The 18,126-nt window shown below is 47.8% G+C and overlaps 1 protein-coding gene across 1 annotated transcript in view; it reads left to right on the top strand.

Annotated features, from left to right (window-relative positions):
* The window catches only part of BTBD8 (BTB domain containing 8), a 63,865-nt gene that overhangs the window by 24,933 nt on the left and 20,806 nt on the right, over positions 1-18,126 (top strand). Inside the window, exons 6-8 of the mRNA XM_048497365.1 lie at positions 13,933-14,013; positions 15,941-16,037; positions 18,030-18,118. Coding sequence (XP_048353322.1) covers positions 13,933-14,013; positions 15,941-16,037; positions 18,030-18,118 — 267 coding nt within the window. The remainder of the gene's footprint in view (positions 1-13,932; positions 14,014-15,940; positions 16,038-18,029; positions 18,119-18,126) is intronic.

Raw genomic sequence — 18,126 nt, 5'->3', positions numbered from 1 at the left:
AGATATGCATCTGTCCACTCTGTAATAAGATACTGTTCCACATTTGACATTCTATAATTTCCACTGCTTTTGAAACTTGGATCACAACTTTTTCATAAAATCAATATTGTCTACCCTGAGCTATGTGGTTGCTTCTCCTGTTGCTTCTCCTTAGCTGGAGCTCTGATCATATAGTGTGTCTAAGTCTTAACAGACAACTTAGTGTTCGGGATGTTGGAAGGTGGGACTTCGAATTGGAGTAGGTGTCCTCTTTCTAGCCATCTTTTGCTCTGTACAGATTGCTGTCTTTATAAACACTGGAGAGTGTAATGCATATGGTTTATCCTGAAATAATGAAAATGCTGTTTAAGATACCTGCTGTCAAGGCTGCAGGAATACTTGTTAATGCTGGGGTGAGGGTGGGGGTGGGGGTTCAGATAACCAACAAAAGACAAAATTGTACTAAAAGGGCTACAACTACTGTTAAAGAAGCCTCCCACTGGAGTGCAAAAATGAAACTTTTACTTATATAGAACTATAGCAACATTAAGTAGGTTGGCATTCAATCAAATGTAGCAAAAAGCCTCCAAACAATAATGAATATTAGAATAAGCTGGCCAGAATCGAGATAATATGCCGACCTCGTAGTCACAACTTCAAGGCTTATTCTGGAAAGAAATGAAAACAACATGTAAAAACATAGATAATAAGGTCCATTAGGAAAACACAGTCCCAAAAATAAAATTGTTATACTTACAGATTAATGAATACCCAAGAATCGCATTTATAATACTGTTAAGGATAATCTACAAGAAACAAGCATTACAATCAGTGACAGATAAGTCATTAGTATAAAATTCATACAATCAAGGAAAATTCACAAACGCAAGAAAAGGATAGGAAAATTACCCAAGTCGGAGGATATTGAACCTACTGCCCAGTTTGTAAATATTTTGCTTCAGCTTTTTGTAAAAGATACATTAACTTTTACATTAAAGACACAAGTCACTTTATTAAATTGATGGAAGGCCTCTAAGTGCCTTCAGGAGCTGTTTTAGTAACGATGGATGTTACCTCCTTGTATACTAATATTCTGTTTGAGGAGGCCCTGTAAGAAATTCCATAGAAGCAGAAATAAAAGGCTCTTTGGTGAAAAAAGACCGTTTATTCAGACATCTTAGAAAGCTCAAGTACACGCAGTGGCAGGAATGACACTTCCCGCCAGAAGCACAGGTTATAACTCTATCCAACCCATCCCCCTCCCGGCTTCCCATGGGAACGGAGACCTCATTTCCCGCGCAGAGATAAAGTCTCCGCAGTTGAAGCTGGCCCATCGCCCGGGCTGTGGAATGCACTCAAGGTTACTTTACCATCAACACCATTGAAACCTTTACACTCTGCCTCCCTTAAAGAAGACCCCTCCCCCCCAGGTTTATGCGGAAAGGCGCGGTGGAAAGCAGAAATAAGGGTGGGGGCGTCAATATTTTCGGAATAAACCCATTGATTATACCCAGAGGAATATCCCACCCAAGAGACTAAATATTGCAAGCCGCTTGCGATTAAAGCGAGAGTCCAGAATGGCGCCAATTTCAGAGTGCTTGTGGCCATCAATAATAGTCGGTGGGGGTCTCTCCGTTTGGTCGTGCCAGGCATCGGAAGCGGGAGCCTCCTTGAGCAAACTGGAATGGAAGACAGGATGAATGTTACTAAGAGAGTTAGGCAAATCCAATCGGGCAGTGACATCATTAATCACTTTAGTAATCTGAAAAGGTCCCACGAGTCTTTTGCCAAGGTTGAAAAATTTATGCACGCCTCTGAGATTTTTGGTAGACAATACACCCAAGCGCCTACACGCAGAGGGAAATCCGAAGCGGTGCTTATCCGCTTGCAGCTTTGGGAGTCCTTAGCCTGTTGCAAGGCGGTCTGGACCGATTTCCACCCCTCGGCTAGGGATGAAATCCATTGTTGAAACTCTGGAGGGTCCAAAGCCGTCGCGGGTAATTGTGGCAACGGCGGGAAGGAGCCACCAGACACAATTTCAAAGGGGGTTTTCTTTGTACCAAGCTATGAACCGCATTGTTATAGGCGCACATTCGCAAACGGAATGAGCTCGCACCAATTGTCTTGGTGGTAGTTGGTGTAACAACGTAAAGACTGCTCTAGGGTTCTGTCTTCCTCTCCGCCTCACCGCCACTTTGAACGCAGGGCGGCGACTCGGGCGGCCCCCAACAACCCCAAAAACGCCTTCCAGAACTTTGAAATGAATTAGTCATGGGTCGGAGACCACCTTAACGGGGGCGGAATGTAGACGGTAAACATGTTGAATGAACAGCCGTGCCAACTTAGGAGCGGAGGGGATGGAAGCACATGGAATAAAATGGGCTTGTTTGGAAAATAAGTCCACCACCACCCACAAAACCGTGTTGCCAAGGACTTTCGGCAAATCTGTAATAAAATCCATGGAGATGACTTCCCAAGGGCGGAGGCCACCGGAGAGGTTTCAACAGCCCATGGGCTTTCCCCGAATGGTTTTGGCTTCTGCACAAACCGAGCAACCTTTAATATACCAATGTCCTTGCGCATTGGCGCGCCACCAGAACTGACGGGCGGGCCAAATGCAGAGTTTCGGTGAAAGCCAAAATGTCCAGCCGAGGGGCATCGTGGCAGGCTTCAAGAACCTGCTTTATGGCGGAGGGGGGGAGGCATCGCATTAACATTCCCCCCTCCGCCAAACTCCACTCTCCAAACGCAATTGGGAGTCACTTTCCTCCGCTGGAGGCTCGTGCAGCCCCGCCTCCTCGAGTTCCCGCAGGAAAGGAGAGACGAGACTGGGAATGGGGGGTGAAGGGGGAGCGGACGTTGAGATCGGGTGCCAGCCAGCCCCACCTGGGAGGGGGAGAGACCAGTGCGTGGAATGTCTCGGAAGGCAGCTCCACCCCCCTCGGGTAGGCTGAGCCGCGGCCAGCTAGTTTCTATTGGTTTTCCTGGGGAAAAATGGTCTGTAAAAGAGAAACGAAAAAAGAAATCGCCCAACGGAGTTGTTTTATGGACATCTTGAGGGGGCGGAAAGAGCGCCAGGTTTTTGTGATCCCACCAAACCTGAAAGGGGTGTTTAGCCCTCCAGCCAGTGGCGCCAAGTGGAGAGAGGCTACTTGATGGCCGCAGTCTCCTTTTATCCCCTACAGTCCAGTTGAGTTCAGCACCAGAGAATTTCTTTGATAAATAAGCACACGGAACCAGCTTCCTACCATCTTTATTTTTTCTGCAACAGGGCTGCCCCAAGTGCTTTGTCCTGAGGCATCCACGCGGAACCACAAACGGGAGATCTGGGGTCAGGGTGCTTTAGGATAGGTTCGGTGGTAAAAGCAGACTTTAAGAGTTGAAAGGCTGTTTGACACCTCTTCAGACCAGGAAAGGGGCCCCCGGCTTCATGGACAGTGGATCTTTTACCCTTAGTGCTGCAAGAGGTCTGTGAGAGGGAGAGCTTTCGTTCAGCTAATTGGGGTATAAAGTCAATGCGAAATTAGCAAAACCAAGAAAAGATTGGAGTTCCTTTATGGGTTGGTGGGGGCAGGCCATTTGGAGGACCAAGGCCAATTTTAGTGGATCCATTTTCAAGCCCTCGGCCAGATCCGTAGCCCAAATAGTCAATGGAGGTCTGGTGAAAACAGCATTTGGAGAGTTTGGCAAAAGAGAGAGTTGCCTACAAATGCCACACCTCCCCGAACCAATGTTTCATGCTCTTCTATGGTTTGTGAAATAAATTAAAACGCTATCTAAGTATACCACAACTCCCTTGTACAATAAATCATGGAGAACTGTTGATAAGGGCCATAAAAAAGCCCGGGGCCCCACTTCTAACCCGAATGGCATTATCAAGCATTCAAACTGTCCAAACTTTGTGTTAAACGCAGTCATGTTCATAGCCTTCAGCAATTCTTGACCCCAGTAAGCTTCTCAAGTCCAATTTAGTAAAATGCTCTTGCCCAGTGCATCTTAAAAGGTCCTGATCAAAGGCAAAGGGTATTTATTGGACAGGGAGACTGCATTGAGACCTCGACACCTGTGCAAAGCCAGAAGACCCATCTTTCTTTTTACAAAACAAACGGAGCAGCGCGGTGTGTGTTTGGTAGCTCGCCGTGATGAACCTCAAGGACAGGTTCTTGTCCAAAGGTAACGGGTTCCTTCTCCTCATTGGGACTCCATACGTAGATTCCTACCCTTGGGCAGTTGCTCTGGTTGTATATAAACGATTTTGCAGTCAGTGTCTCCCATAAGTGGCAACTGATCGCATTCTGCTCCTGAAAACTCTGGCTAGACTCATGGTACCGTGGATGCCAATAGACCGGGGAGCAGTCGCTGATGAAGCCAGGGAGGGGGGTATCAGGAGAAGTTGGGTTTTCCACAATTCATGTGTTCACCGCAGGGAGGGTCAGTGAATTCTAAGATCCGCTCTTTCCAAAATGAACTTTTGGTTCATGTAACAATAACCATGGCATGCCCAAAACTATGGAGTGTTTTAGCCACTGGCTTCAAAATAAAACTAATTTTCCCCAATGGTCGGCGAACGGGAGGAGAACCGGTTGTGTTTGAACTGGGCCGGTCCTTCGTCTCCCCGAGGGCTGTCATCCATTTGGGTGAAATGGTATGGGCTTAGCTAGGGAATTTGGTCCAGACCTAGCCTCTCTGCTGAATTCGGGGCCGCATTAAGCAAATGGGAGCATCCAGAATCCACAAGGGCCGGAAAGGCTATAATGTTTCTAGCGGGCTGGCCAGAAACGCTTTGACAGTAATGGGAGCTGCCTTCACTCACCGCCAGGGAGTCGGACCCATATCCATGGGGCTAAAGAAAGGCAAACAGCTGCTTCCCCTCCTCTGGGTCGCCCTCGATGACCGCCTTAGAAGAGCCCGTCGGAGGCGGCCTCAATTTCTGCGGTGGCTTGGCAGATGGGGTGCGCGCGTATTGAGCGGGTTGGTTTTGTTTCTTCGACAGTTATGGCTAGATGACCTGGTCCTCGCAGTAAAGGCACAATCCCAGTCGGCGACGCGCCAGAGGTGGTCTCTGTGGGCGGCTATTTGCCTTGGTGGACGAGGGGCAGGCTTCTGGCGCATACCCGCATGAGCGTGATTCCAAGCGTGGACGCCACCTGGGATCCCAACTGGTCCAATCAGCAACAGTGCTAGGAACCCGAATTAAAACACCGCTTTCACGCAACTTGCCGGCCAACAGCATCTGAGAAGTATTCGATTTCAGCGCGCTTCAGGCCACCTAGGAGGGAGTCGCAGCAGCCGCCGCATCGGAATTCACGGCAAATTCCTGCAAACGGACGGCTGCCTTGCTGGATAGTTTTGATGGTGCGGATAGCTCCCATTCTCGCTGGATCTTGGAAGGCCTAAGGCTTTGAGGAATGCGGGCACCGTATGGTGAGTCTTCATCTTGCAAAACCAAAAGGGCTTCAAACCAGTCGGCAAGCTGCCCCATCCAGGACTGAGCCGATGTCCCGTATTTTTTCGCTACCAGACCGGGTATAAATCATCATAGTCCCTCCATGTGGGCATCGAAGGTAAAATGAAGTAGGGAAGCTTGGAAGCCGGTCCCATCAAAACGGGTATCGGGGCCTAGAGAAAAACCCCTTTCCATCGGCTCTTACGCCGCAAGGGCGTAAGCGGGTTGGGTAACAGGTTGAGCAGGTTGGACGGCAGCTGCTGCACAGGGGCCGGAATCGGGAGGCGGTATCAATGCCGGGTGCCGCTTGGCGCTAGTGGCAGGGACCCAGCCACGCTGCCCTCTGGCCGCAGTTTCGGGTAACGGCATAGACCCACTTGGGCTTCCTGGTCTGCTGCTTCCTCAGTTCCCTCCAACGCAGCCAGCTCTCCCCATGGTCAATGCATCCGGTGCGCATGCAGGGCTGCTTTTTCTCGCTCCAATTTAGCCAGTTCGGCCCCGCTTAAGAGCTGCAGTGAGTCTACTTTGCGGCGCAAGGCCTGAACGCCGCTAAGCCGCTGTAAATCCAGTCTGAGTGTTCCAGGACCTTATCATGGACTGACAAGTTCTGGGCATATTGTCGCTTGGAGCGCATCTTTGGCACGGTCCAACTCGAAGTTGGACTTCTTTATGCTGCTGTTCCCGGTCCCTCTGCAGGTTTCGCCTTTGCTGCAACTGTGCCCGCTCCTCCCATAGCTGGCGCCTTCACGGGTCCATGCTTCTTGGCATCTCGCAGTTCGCCCACTTCTTCATCCCAGTTTCTTCGGAGCGAGAGGAAACAGATCCGCTGGGAGTGCAGGCTTCGACTCTTCGCCGCCTGGAAGCGACATCGGAGACACCGAAGCCACCTGTGGTTTCTCGGGCACTGCAGCCGCTGACCCGGGATCAGGGGGGTCCGATCGGAAACCGTACGACACCCTCTCCCAATCCCAGGTTTAGTCCCAGTGTCCTTCGGATCGGCCCCAGTGCTGTGCCACGGGTGGTTCTTGGGGAGCATCACCAAAATACCAGTCCAGGAATCGCTCAATGGACTCCTGGGTTGCCGTGATGAAAGGTGGTCAGGCCCGCCTCCATGACAGGTTGCATCTGAGGTTTGTAATCCATACTAAAACGGGTAGAGACCTCGATCCACAGGCCGATCCATAGACAGCTACCAAATCCACTCCATGTAAGTCCCCATGGTCGTCGTCACGTCCCTCGTTCCAACGGAGTAAAGGAAGACTCGTGCTGATACGAGGACGGGAAAGAGTCACCAGCGACGCCCGTTCTCCCGCCGGTTCCTCCAAATCCAGAAGGGAAAGGTCGGAGCCCTCTTTGGGGGCTACTGCACCTTCCGCAGTAATATTGTAAGGAATTCCATAGAAGCAGAAATAAAAGGCTTTTGGGAGTAAAAGTCCATTTATTAAGACATCTTAGAAAGCTCAAGTACACGCAGTGGCAGGAATGGCACTTCCCGCCAGAAGCACAGGTTATAATACCATTCACCCCATCCCCCCTTCCTGCTTCCCATGGGAACGGTGTCTTCATCTCCTCAAGCAGAGATAAAGTCTCCGCCGATGCATCTGGCCCATCACCGGCTGTGGAATGCACCTTCCAAGGTTACTTCACCATCAACACCACTGAATCCTTTACACTCTGCCTCCCCTAAGAAGACCCTTCCCCAGGTTTATGCGAAAGGCACGTGGAAAGCAGGAAATAAGGGTGGGCTTGGCCATTTTCTCGGAATAAACCCATTGATTATACCCAGAGGAATATCCCACCCACGAGACCACATGTGCTGCCATGATTAAAGCGAGTCCAGGATAAAGGCCAATTTCAGAGTGCTTGTGGGCTATCAATAATAGTCGGTAAATTCTCCAAGGGTCGCAAGCAGGCATCGGAAGCGGAGCCTCCTTGAGCAAGCTGGAATGGAAGACAGGATGGATGTTACTAAGAGAGTTAGGCAAATCTAAGCGGCAGTGACATCATTAATCACTTTAGTAATCTGGAAAAGGTCCCACAAATGTCTTGCCAAGCGTGGAATTTTTATGCACGCCTCTGAGATTTTTTTGTAGATAAGTACACCTTAGAGCCCACACGCGAGGGAAACTCCTCGAAATGGTGTTTATCCGCTTGCAGTTTTTTGGGAGTCCTTTGCTTGTTGTAAAGCTGTCTGAACCGAATTTCCATCCCCTCGGCTAGGGATGAAATCCATTGTTGAAATTTGGGGTCCAAAGCTGCTGCGGGTTGTGGCAACGGGCGGGAAGGAGCCGCACCAGACACAATTTCAAAGGGGGGTTTCTTTGTACTACTATGAACCGTGATTGTTGTAGGCGCATTCAAGAACGGAATAAGCTCGCACTCAATTGTCTTGGTGGTAGTTGGTGTAACAACGTAAATACTGCTCTAGGGTTCTGTCTGCTCTTCCGGCCTCAAGCCACTTTGAACGTGGTAGGGGCGGCGATGCATGCCGGGCGGCCCCCAACAACCCCAAAACGCTTCCAGAACTTTGAGATGAATTGGGGTCATGGTCGGAGACCACCTTAACGGGGCGGGAATGGAGACGAGCAAACATGTTGGAATAAACAGCCGCCTAACTTGGGAGCGGAGGGGATGGAAGCACATGGAATAAAATGGGCTTGCTTAGAGAATAAGTCTACCACCACCCATAAAACCGTGGTTGCCAAGTGACTTTCGGCAAATTCAATAAAATCCATGGAGATGACTTCCCAAGGGGCTGAGGCTACCGGGAGAGGTTTCAATAGTCCATGGGGCTTTCCCGGGATGGTTTTGGCTTCTGCACAAACCGAGCAGCCTTTTAATGTATGCCTCATCGTCTTTATAGCATTGCGCCGCCACCAGAACCAAGCCGGGCTGGCTAAAATGCAGAGTTTTCAAAAGCCAAAATGTCCAGCCGAACGGGCATCGTGGGCAAGCTTCAAGAACCTGTTTTATGGAGGGGGGAGGCATCGCATCAACATTCCCTCCGCCAAACTCCATTCTCCAAACGCAATTGGGAGTCTCCTTCGGCCGCTGGAGGCTCGGCAGCCCCGGCCCTCCAGTTCCCAGGAAAGCGAGAGACGCAGACTGGGAACGGGGTGGTGGAGACGCTTGAGACCGGGTGACAGCCAACCCCAACTGGGAGTGGGGAAAGAAACAGTGCGTGGAATGTCCTCAGAAGGCAGCTCCACCCCTCCCCGGTAGGCTGAGCCGCTACAGCTAGTTTGTTGGTTTTCCCAGGGAAAAAATGGACTGTAAAAGAGAAACGAAAAAGAAATCGCCCAACGGGTTGTTTTATGGACATCTTGAGGGGGGGTGGAAAGAGCTGCCAGGTTTTTATGATCCCACTAAACTTGAAAGGGTGCTTAGCCCCCCCAGCCAGTGGCGTCAAGTGGAGAGTGCTAATTTTGATGGCCGCAGTAGCTCCTTTGTCCCCACAGTCCAGTTGAGTTCGGCACCAGAGAATTTTTTTTTTTTTGACAAATAAGCACACGGAACCAGCCTACCATCTTTATTTTTCTGCAACAGGGGTCACGCCCCAAGTGCTTTTGTCCGAGAATCCAATGGAACCACAAACGGGAGATCTGGGTCAGGGTGCTTTAGGATAGGTCTCGAGGTAAAAGGCAGATTTTAATAGTTGAAAGGCTGTTTGACATTCCTCAGACCAGGAAAGGGGCCCCTGGGCTTGGCGGACAGTGGATCTTTACCCTAGTATGGTAGAGGTCTGTGAGAGGGAGAGCTCAGTTCAGCAAATTGGGGTATAAAGTCATAGAAATTAGCAAAACCAAGAAATCGACTGGAGTTCTTTTGTGGTTGTAGAGAGCAGGCCATTGGAGGACTGCGCCAATTTTAGCAGGATCCATTTTTAAGCCCCTCGGCTAGATCCGTAACCCAAATAGTCAATGGAGGTCTGATGAAAACAGCATTTGGAGAGTTTGGCAAAGAGAGAGTTAGCCAAGCTAAAGCGCTTTCACACCTTCGAACCAATATTTCCTATGCCTTCTATGGTTTGTGAGTAAATTAAAACGCCATCTAAGTATACCAAGCAACTCCCCTTGTACAGTAAATCATGGAGAACTTCGTTGATAAGGGCCATAAAAGCCCGGGGCCCCACTTAACCCAATGGCATTATTAAATATTCAAACTGTCCAAACTTTGTGTTAAACGAAAGTTAGTGTTCATAGCCTTCAGCAATTCTGACTCTGTAGTAAGCTTCTCAAGTCCAATTTAGTAAAATACCCTTTGCCGAAAGTGCATCTAAAAGGTCCTGATCAAAGGCAAAGGATATTTATTGGACAGGGACCGCATTGAGACCTCATAATCTGTGCAAAGTCAGAAGACCCATCTTCTTTTGACAAACAAAACGGAGCAGCGTAGGTGGTTTGGTAGCCCCACTGCATGAACCCGCTGGTGTTCTTGTCCAAGAAGGCACGTTCTCCTCATTGGGACTCATGCGGTAGATTCTACCTTTGGGTATTGTGCCCCCATTGTATGACAATTTTACAGTCAGTGTCTCTGTGGGTGGCAACTGATCGCATTCCTGCTCCTGAAAAACTCTGGCTAGATCAACGATATGCAGGTGGGATGCCAATAGAATCGGAGCAATCACTGAGGGAAGCCAGGGAGGTGTGTGTCAGGAGACGCTATTTTCTCCCCAATTCATGTGTTCACCGAGAGGTCAGTGAATTTAAGATCCGTTTTCCAAAATGAAACTTTGGTTCATGTAACACAACCAAGGCATGCCCAAAACTATGGAATGTTTGATTACCACGCCAAAATAAAATCCAATTTTCTCCCAATGGTCGGCGAACGGAGGAGAACCGGCTGTGTTTTTGTAATTGGGCCGGGTCCTTCGCTCCCAGGGGGCTGGCCGCCCATTTGCGGAATGGTATGGGCTTAGCCAGGGGAATTCGTCCAGACCTAGCTCCTCTGCCACCTGGGGCCGATTAAGCAGTGGGATACTGAATCCACAAGGGCCGAGGCTATAATGCGAAAGTGTTTAGCGGGTTGGCCAGAAATGCTTGAACAGTAAGGAGCCAGCCTTCACTCACCGCTATTAGAGTCGCAATAGCTCCATGTCCATGGGGCTGAAGAAGTAAACAGCTGCTTCCTCCTCCGGTCAGCTTCGGTAACTGCTTTAGACGAAGCCTGTGGAGGTGGCCCTGACCCGCGGGTGGTTTGGCAGACGGAGGCCGAGCCGGAGCGTTGGTTTTGTTTCTGGGACAGTTACGCTAGATGACCTGGCTCCTCCGCAGTAAAAGACAATAACTTCCAGCTCGGCGACGGGCGGTCAGAGGTGGTTTCCAGTAGGGGCTGGTTTGACTTGGTGGACACAGTAGTGGTTTTGCCATGGCCTCTTGACGAAGCCGACTTAAACGACGCCACTTGGGACCCCAACTGGATCCAATCTGCAATAGTAACGAGGAACCCAATTAAAACACCAGCTTCACAATGAAGCTTGGTCTACAGCATCCGAGAAGTATTCCGATTTCATGCTCAGGCCACTCAGGAGGAAGTCGGTGCAGCCACGACTCCAAATTCACGGGCAAATTCTGCAAACGGCTGCTGCCTTGCTGGATGGTTTTGATGGTGCGATAGCTTCATTCTAGCGCTTTGGATCTTGAAATTTTAAGGCTTGAAGGAATGCGGCACTGCGCGAGTCCTCATCCTGTAAATCCAAAATAGTCAATGTAACCAGTCGGCTGCTGCCCCATCCAGGACTGAACCGATGTCCCGTATTTTTCGGGCCAGACCGGTATAAATCATCATAGTCTTCCAAGTGGGCATTGAGTTGCAAGATGAAGTAGGGAAGTTTGAAGCGGTCCCATCAAAACGGGCTGGTATCGGGGCCGGGTAGTAGCCCCGCTCTACTGCTCTTAATGCTCTCGCTGGGGAGGTGGTTGCTGGTTGAGCAGGTTGGGCAGGCAGCTGCTGTAATCGGAGAGGGGCCGGACCGTGCTGCAAGATTGCCATGCTTAAAGGCAGGACCCAGGCCCCTGGCACCGGCCTGATCAGTAACAGCATAGACTCCAACTTGGGGCTTCCTGGTCTGCTGCCTCCTTAGTTCCCTCTCTCCAACGCAGCCAGCTCCCTCTCCTTGCAGTCAATGCATCCTGGTGCGCATGCAAAGCAGCTTCTTTTCGTTCCCATTCAGCCAGTTCGTCCCGCTTAAGGGCTTCAGTGAGCTCAGCTTATGCGGCGAGAGCCTGAACGCTGCTGCCGCTGTAAATCCAGTCGGAATGTTCCAGGACTTTATCATGGACTGACAGGGGATTCTGGGCATATTGTCGCTGGAGCCGCCAGTTTCGGCACGGGTCCAACTCGAGCTGGACTTCTTTACGCTGCTGCCTCGGTCCCTCTGTGGTTTCGCCTTTGCTGCAACTGTGCCCGCTCCTCCTCCCATAGCTGGCGCTCACGGTCCCATGCCGCTTGGGCATCTCAGAAGTCGCCTTCCCCACTTCCTCATCCCAGTCCTCTCGATGGGGAGAGGGAAACCGTCCGCTGGGAATGCAGGCTTCGGACTCTTCACGTCTGGAAGCTGGTGACATCGGAGACACCGCTGTCGCCAGAAGCCACCCGTATTCTAGGCGCGGCCGCTGGCCCGGGATTAGGGGTCCGACAGGGAAGCGTACCGACACCTCCCAATTCCAGGTTTAGTCCCGGTGTCCTTTGGACGGGCCCCAGTGCTGTGCCACGGTGGTTCCTTGGGAGCATCACCAGTACACGAAGTCCAGGAATCGCTCAATGGATTCCTGCTGCCGTGATGAAAGGTGGTCAAGCCCGCCTCCTCCATGACAGGTTGCATCTGAGGTTTGTAATCCACACGCAAAACGGTAGAGATCCGATCCACAGGCGCGATCCATAGATGTTTCCAAACGCACTCATGAAGTCCCCATGGTCGTCAGCCACGCCCCTCGCTCCAAACGGAGGGTAAAGGGGAAGACTCGTGTTGATAATGAGGACGGAAAGAGCCACCATGGTAGGCCCGCTTCTCCGCCGGTTCAGGTTTCTCCAGATCCAGAAGGGAAAGGTCGGAGCCCTCTTTGGGGCTACCGCACCTTCCGCAGTAACATTCAACCTCTCCATCGCAAGACAAGAGGTCCACTGCACAGGAATATAGATGAATTAGGTTTCCTGCCACAATGTAAGGAATTCCATAGAAGCAGAAATAAAAGGCTTTTGGGAGTAAAAGTCCATTTATTAAGACATCTTAGAAAGCTCAAGTACACGCAGTGGCAGGAATGGCACTTCCCGCCAGAAGCACAGGTTATAATACCATTCACCCCATCCCCCCTTCCTGCTTCCCATGGGAACGGTGTCTTCATCTCCCGCGCAGAGATAAAGTCTCCGCCGATGCATCTGGCCCATCGCCCGGGCTGTGGAATGCACTCAAGGTTACTTCACCATCAACACCACTGAATCCTTTACAAATATTCAACCTCTCCATGCCGAGACACCAGAGGTCCACTGCACTAGGGATATAGATGAATTAAGATTCCTGCCACAATGTAAGGAATTCCATAGAAGCAGAAATAAAAGGCTCTTTGGTGAAAAAAGACCGTTTATTCAGACATCTTAGAAAGCTCAAGTACACGCAGTGGCAGGAATGACACTTCCCGCCAGAAGCACAGGTTATAACTCTATCCAACCCATCCCCCTCCCGGCTTCCCATGGGAACGGAGACCTCATCTCCTGCGCAGAGATAAAGTCTCCGCAGTTGAAGCTGGCCCATCGCCCGGGCTGTGGAATGCACTCAAGGTTACTTTACCATCAACACCATTGAAACCTTTACAGGCCCGTTCTGCTGCAGAATATTTTCTTAACCTAATACCTAAACCAGGTGGGAACAGTATCTGCACACCCCATACCCAGGCCACTAGGTACTGCCCCTGCCGCCTTCTTCTGTCCCACTGGTACAGAAGTGCCAGTGTGGCAACAATCACCCTCAAAATCACATTATCTAATCTTGCTGCTTGCAAAGTAGGTGGGACTGAGGCTAGGGATTCTTTTCTCCAGAAATGGCTGAAGCTGCCATATTTCCCTAAGTTGGTTAAAACGCACTTCTGGCAAGCTCAGGTATTTGCTAATTCAAGGACAGTGAAGGTTCTGGAAGTAGCCCCAGACTGTAAAGAAATAGAAAGTGTGGGAGAATGATGAAAAGAAACTGCTGAGAGAGATTTTGTCCTTTAGAAAGAGTAAAATGCTCCTTTCCCAAGCCTCCAGAGTTGCAGGCAAGGGCAAGGTAACTGAAGCCTTTAGCGGGCTGATCTTGTGAGAATTGGCCTTTTGCATTGTAGTGGTTTGGAAACGACAACCGTGTGTAATTTTAATTTGCACTACTTGTCTGTCTTTTCTTTTGTGTGGTCTGTTTTACTATTATGTCAGGATTCAATCTTGCTGAACCACTCAGGATTTGTAAAACACGATGAGCATTCTACTTTATGCCACAGCTGTTAATGTCTGCAACCATTTCTTTTTCTATTTTGCAGCATAAACCAGGTAGAAATGACTGTTGTTCTGAATTTTATCTATGGCGGAATTCTGGATTTTCCAAATAAAGCAGACGCTGGGTATGTGTCAAGTTATGTTATTTTTAATTGCATGCCATGCTTACTCTGCTTCTTGTCATCTGCATTTGAACGCAAAGTGCAACACCAAGTCTATTAATAAAAAGTTAAAGATGCCAGAAATAGCTATTATTGCAATGTAATCCCATTGGAGAAACTCCCAAAAATGTGGTGGTAATGGGGAGAACCTTATTTACTTTGTAGCAGAAGTCTAGGGCAGCAGTGATGAATAAAAGTTTATGAAAAGGGGAAGGGATTTGAACCATGTTCTCTGTTTAGTTTCCAAGAGCCCCTGTTCTTTGCATCAGTATTACAAGTCAGGAGAATTTACTGTTCATTGTTCATAAACAGTGTTTCACTCACAAATAATGAAATCCCAGCCATGAGCTTTCTGCTGTGCTGGTCTTTGAGCTTGGTGAACCATCTGGCTATAAGTAGATGTCACCATCTTCAAATTGCCATTGCTTCAAAGAAAGAATGTACATGTCAAATCCACTGGGTTTGTGGAAGCAATCGTGGCATGTTTTGAAGATGATTCTATCCAGGTAAGATGGAAATTTTGATTTGTCCAAAGTTATAATATTTGTGGCTGCTGTCGCAAACTGTGAACCAAACTATGCACACACTCCAGCGTGACAAAAATTCACAACACGCTATACTAATATTTATTTAGATATTGCACCCCACAACGAAGGCTTAGAACGGGTAACAAAAAGCAAAGCCTTCCTAATCAAAATTCTTCTTGTCACGCTCCTTGGTCTAAACCTGGTGCACAAATGGTGTCCATCTGAGGCAGTGTGGATGCAATACTTTTTAATCTTTTTGCAGTGGTAAAGAGATCAGTAACAGACCATGAGTTACTGTGGAATCACTTCTCTCAGAGACAAATTTCACTTGCTATGACCTAATCACTATGTGATCACTGACAGTTTCCTGTTAACCAGGGCTTGCCAACCATCCAAAACCTGATTTCAAATCATAGTTAAAAAGCAGTGCCAAATACCTGAGTCAATTAATCTTACCCAACCAGCAAAGAACTATCTCTTCGGCAAGGGGCAAGGTGCTTCCTTCAGCTGTAACAACAGAAGGATGTTTAAAAATTCCCTACCAGGACAGAATCTGTGATTGCAGCATTCAGACTGAATCTGTAATTCATATGCTTCTACATTGCTCATTTTATAAGATAAGCAGATCCAGCTTACTGACCCTTCTACTCATTGATAAAGGTCTATTAGACCAACAAAAAAAATCTTATTTTTGAAACAATTATTCTTCCACTATCTCTGGAATGGTGGCTAAGTATCTGTGTGCAACCATGATTGTATTACTCTGTGATCACTACTAATCTGTATTATTTATTATGCCAGTAAAAGGTTTGATGGTTATAGCAGTGCACAAGGTATATTGAACTGATTTTAAAAGATTACTAGAATACAAGGTCCCTCTAGAAATGTCACTTCACCTAGTTAAATAAGTATGAACACCAACTCTTGCACTGCACCAGATTTGATAACATCAGATCTAAATATATCAACTTACATTTTTTTCTTCCAATCTGGGCATCCTGATCTGACTAGGTTATCTCTATTGTTAAATAATTCGGACCCTGGTCTTTGTGAAGAGGTCGCCAATTTAATTGTGGAGATAGTTGAGAGTTCTCAGTAGAACGTACTTGTTGTGCTCTCTATGGGGCCTTTTGCCTTTTTTATCTATCATGTATTCATGTATTTGCTCCTAATTTATGTATTTGCTTCTGACTATGCCAATCAAGGCTCATGTATGTATGTAATAAGTATGAACAAGTTCAAGTTCAAAATGCTGGGCTTGTCTCAATATAATGTGAGTGACTGTGGAATGTTCCTATTATAGGTTGGCAATATCCTTATTAAGATTGTTGTATGTAGAATTTCCATTGTTGCTTTTTCTTCAGTTGCATCTTAAGGATTGCAGACATGTATGGATTAGAGGGTCTGCGAGAAGTAGCAATTTATATTCTGAAAAAGGACTACTGCAACTTTTTTCAAAAGGTATGGTTCAATTTTATGTTTTATATGTGTGTGTTTTTTTTATTTGGTGAAAAAAGAAGTGTACTACCTCATATTTGACCTTTCTATCACAAGCTGGAATGCCAAGTTTTAAATCCATTATTCCAAGTTGTAAATTCATAATGCTATTTAGAAGTCATAGAATCATAGAGTTGGATCCATACAGCCCATCTAGCCCACTCCCCTGCTCAATGCAGGATCAGACTGGCGCATCCCTGACAAGTGTTTGTCCAGCTGCTGCTTGAAGCCTGCCAGTAAGAAGAAGAAGAGTTGGATTTATATCCCCCCTTTCTCTCCTATAGGAGATTTAAAGGGGCGTGCAAACTCCTTTCCCTTCCCCCCTCACAACAAACACCCTGTGAGGTAGGTGGGGCTGAGAGAGCTCAGAAGAACTGTGACTAACCCATGGTCACCCAGCTGGCATGTGTTGGAGTGTACAGGCTAATCTGAATTCCCCAGATAAGCCTCCACAGCTCAGACTGCAGAGCAGGGAATCAAATCCAGATCAACCTGCTCTTAACCACTACACCACTGCTGCTAAGAGAGAGCTCACCACCTCCCTTTATAAGAACAAAATGTTCAAGCATGTTAACATTTAAATTAAAAATCTATTTCAGTGGTTCTCAACCTGGGAGTTGGGACCCCTTTGGCGGTCAAACAACCCTTTCACAGGGGTTGCCTAAGACTCTCTGCATCAGTGTTCTCCATCTGTAAAATGGATACATGTTAGGGTTGGGGGTCACCACAACATGAGGAACTGTATTAAAGCGTCGTGGCATTAGGAAGGTTGAGAACCACTGATCTATATGACATTAGCTGACTTTTTGGAGCCTTGTAAATAAAATAATAGGCAGATTTGAATGTGCACTGGCCAGATAATGTTTTACATTGGGCACGTATGTCCATCAGAATGTGGGGGTAGAGAATGGAGGAAGCAGTCCAGATTGTACCAACCCAAACTGCAGATTGAGGATACCATTTTTGAATTCTGCCCCACATAAAGATCTCTTTGCGCTAGGGAGAAAAGTTGTAGCTAACTTTCTTACTGTGTTAGTTTGTATTTGCAGAGTGTTTTTAACATGGGAGGATATGTCATGTTTAACTTTCCCAGCTAAAGTTTGAAATTGCACAGTCCATTTTAACTCTTCAGCACTGTATCTCTGCAGACCAGGCTTGAGATCAGCCGTTTTAAAACTGGTATTCTGGTGAAACCTTGGGATCCTTTAGGTTTGCTGGGCCACAATCTGGAATCCCAGGGCGGTTGGGAGAATGGGGACACATACAACATCTGTAGCAAAAATTGGAAGTAATGTCATGCCATCAAGGGGAAATCCTCTAGGATTCTCAAAAACTCTATGATCAATCCGAAGAGTTTTTGACACATCCCACAACAATCTCTTCATTTTTTTGCCAGAAGTAATTTTGCCAATATACTCCACCCCCCATTTTGCCACCATTTTCTCCCTAACAGTCTTTCAGGTGTTGGCAAAAATAGGGATTGCCTAGAGGTCTGACACCATATCAGAAGACCTGGCAACCCAAGCTCCTTGGAGCTTTATTGGCATTTGTCAAAGAGAAAGTTAGTAATGATGGGCAAGCTTACCGGATGGTCAGCTTCCCCACTATCACCAATGTTTTCTCAAACTGTACAGACCCAAAAGAGTTTGGATGTATTACAGGAAACACAGTGAGATCCCAAAGATCTAGTCAGTATCATACAGATCTCTCCCAGAATCCAGTGCATTACAGAATTCTATAGTATGCTACTTGCTTGTGAGAGTGTGTTTTGGGGTTTTGGTGGAGATGATGATGAGGAACCAGTTTCCTGGAGACCATCAGTTTAAATTATGCAGTCAGCAAGTCCTGGAACTGATTTCAAGTACTGCTGTCCTTTTCTGAAAAGATGTCCTATTTGGATTAGCAGTTTTTCAGTCTCTACAAGTTTCTGAAAGTGTCTATATTCTAACTTTCTAGCCTGTCCCTGGAAAACATCCGCCTGTGATGGAATGTCTGGCTATTGCTCATTCAGTAGGAATAGAAAACTTGTATGATTCTTGTATGAAGTAAGTGA

The sequence above is a fragment of the Sphaerodactylus townsendi genome, linkage group LG05 (assembly GCF_021028975.2).
Source record: "Sphaerodactylus townsendi isolate TG3544 linkage group LG05, MPM_Stown_v2.3, whole genome shotgun sequence".
Classification (NCBI taxonomy): Eukaryota; Metazoa; Chordata; class Lepidosauria; order Squamata; family Sphaerodactylidae; genus Sphaerodactylus; species Sphaerodactylus townsendi.
Note: the sequence above shows the minus strand (reverse complement) of the source record. Positions and strands in the feature narration are given on the sequence as shown.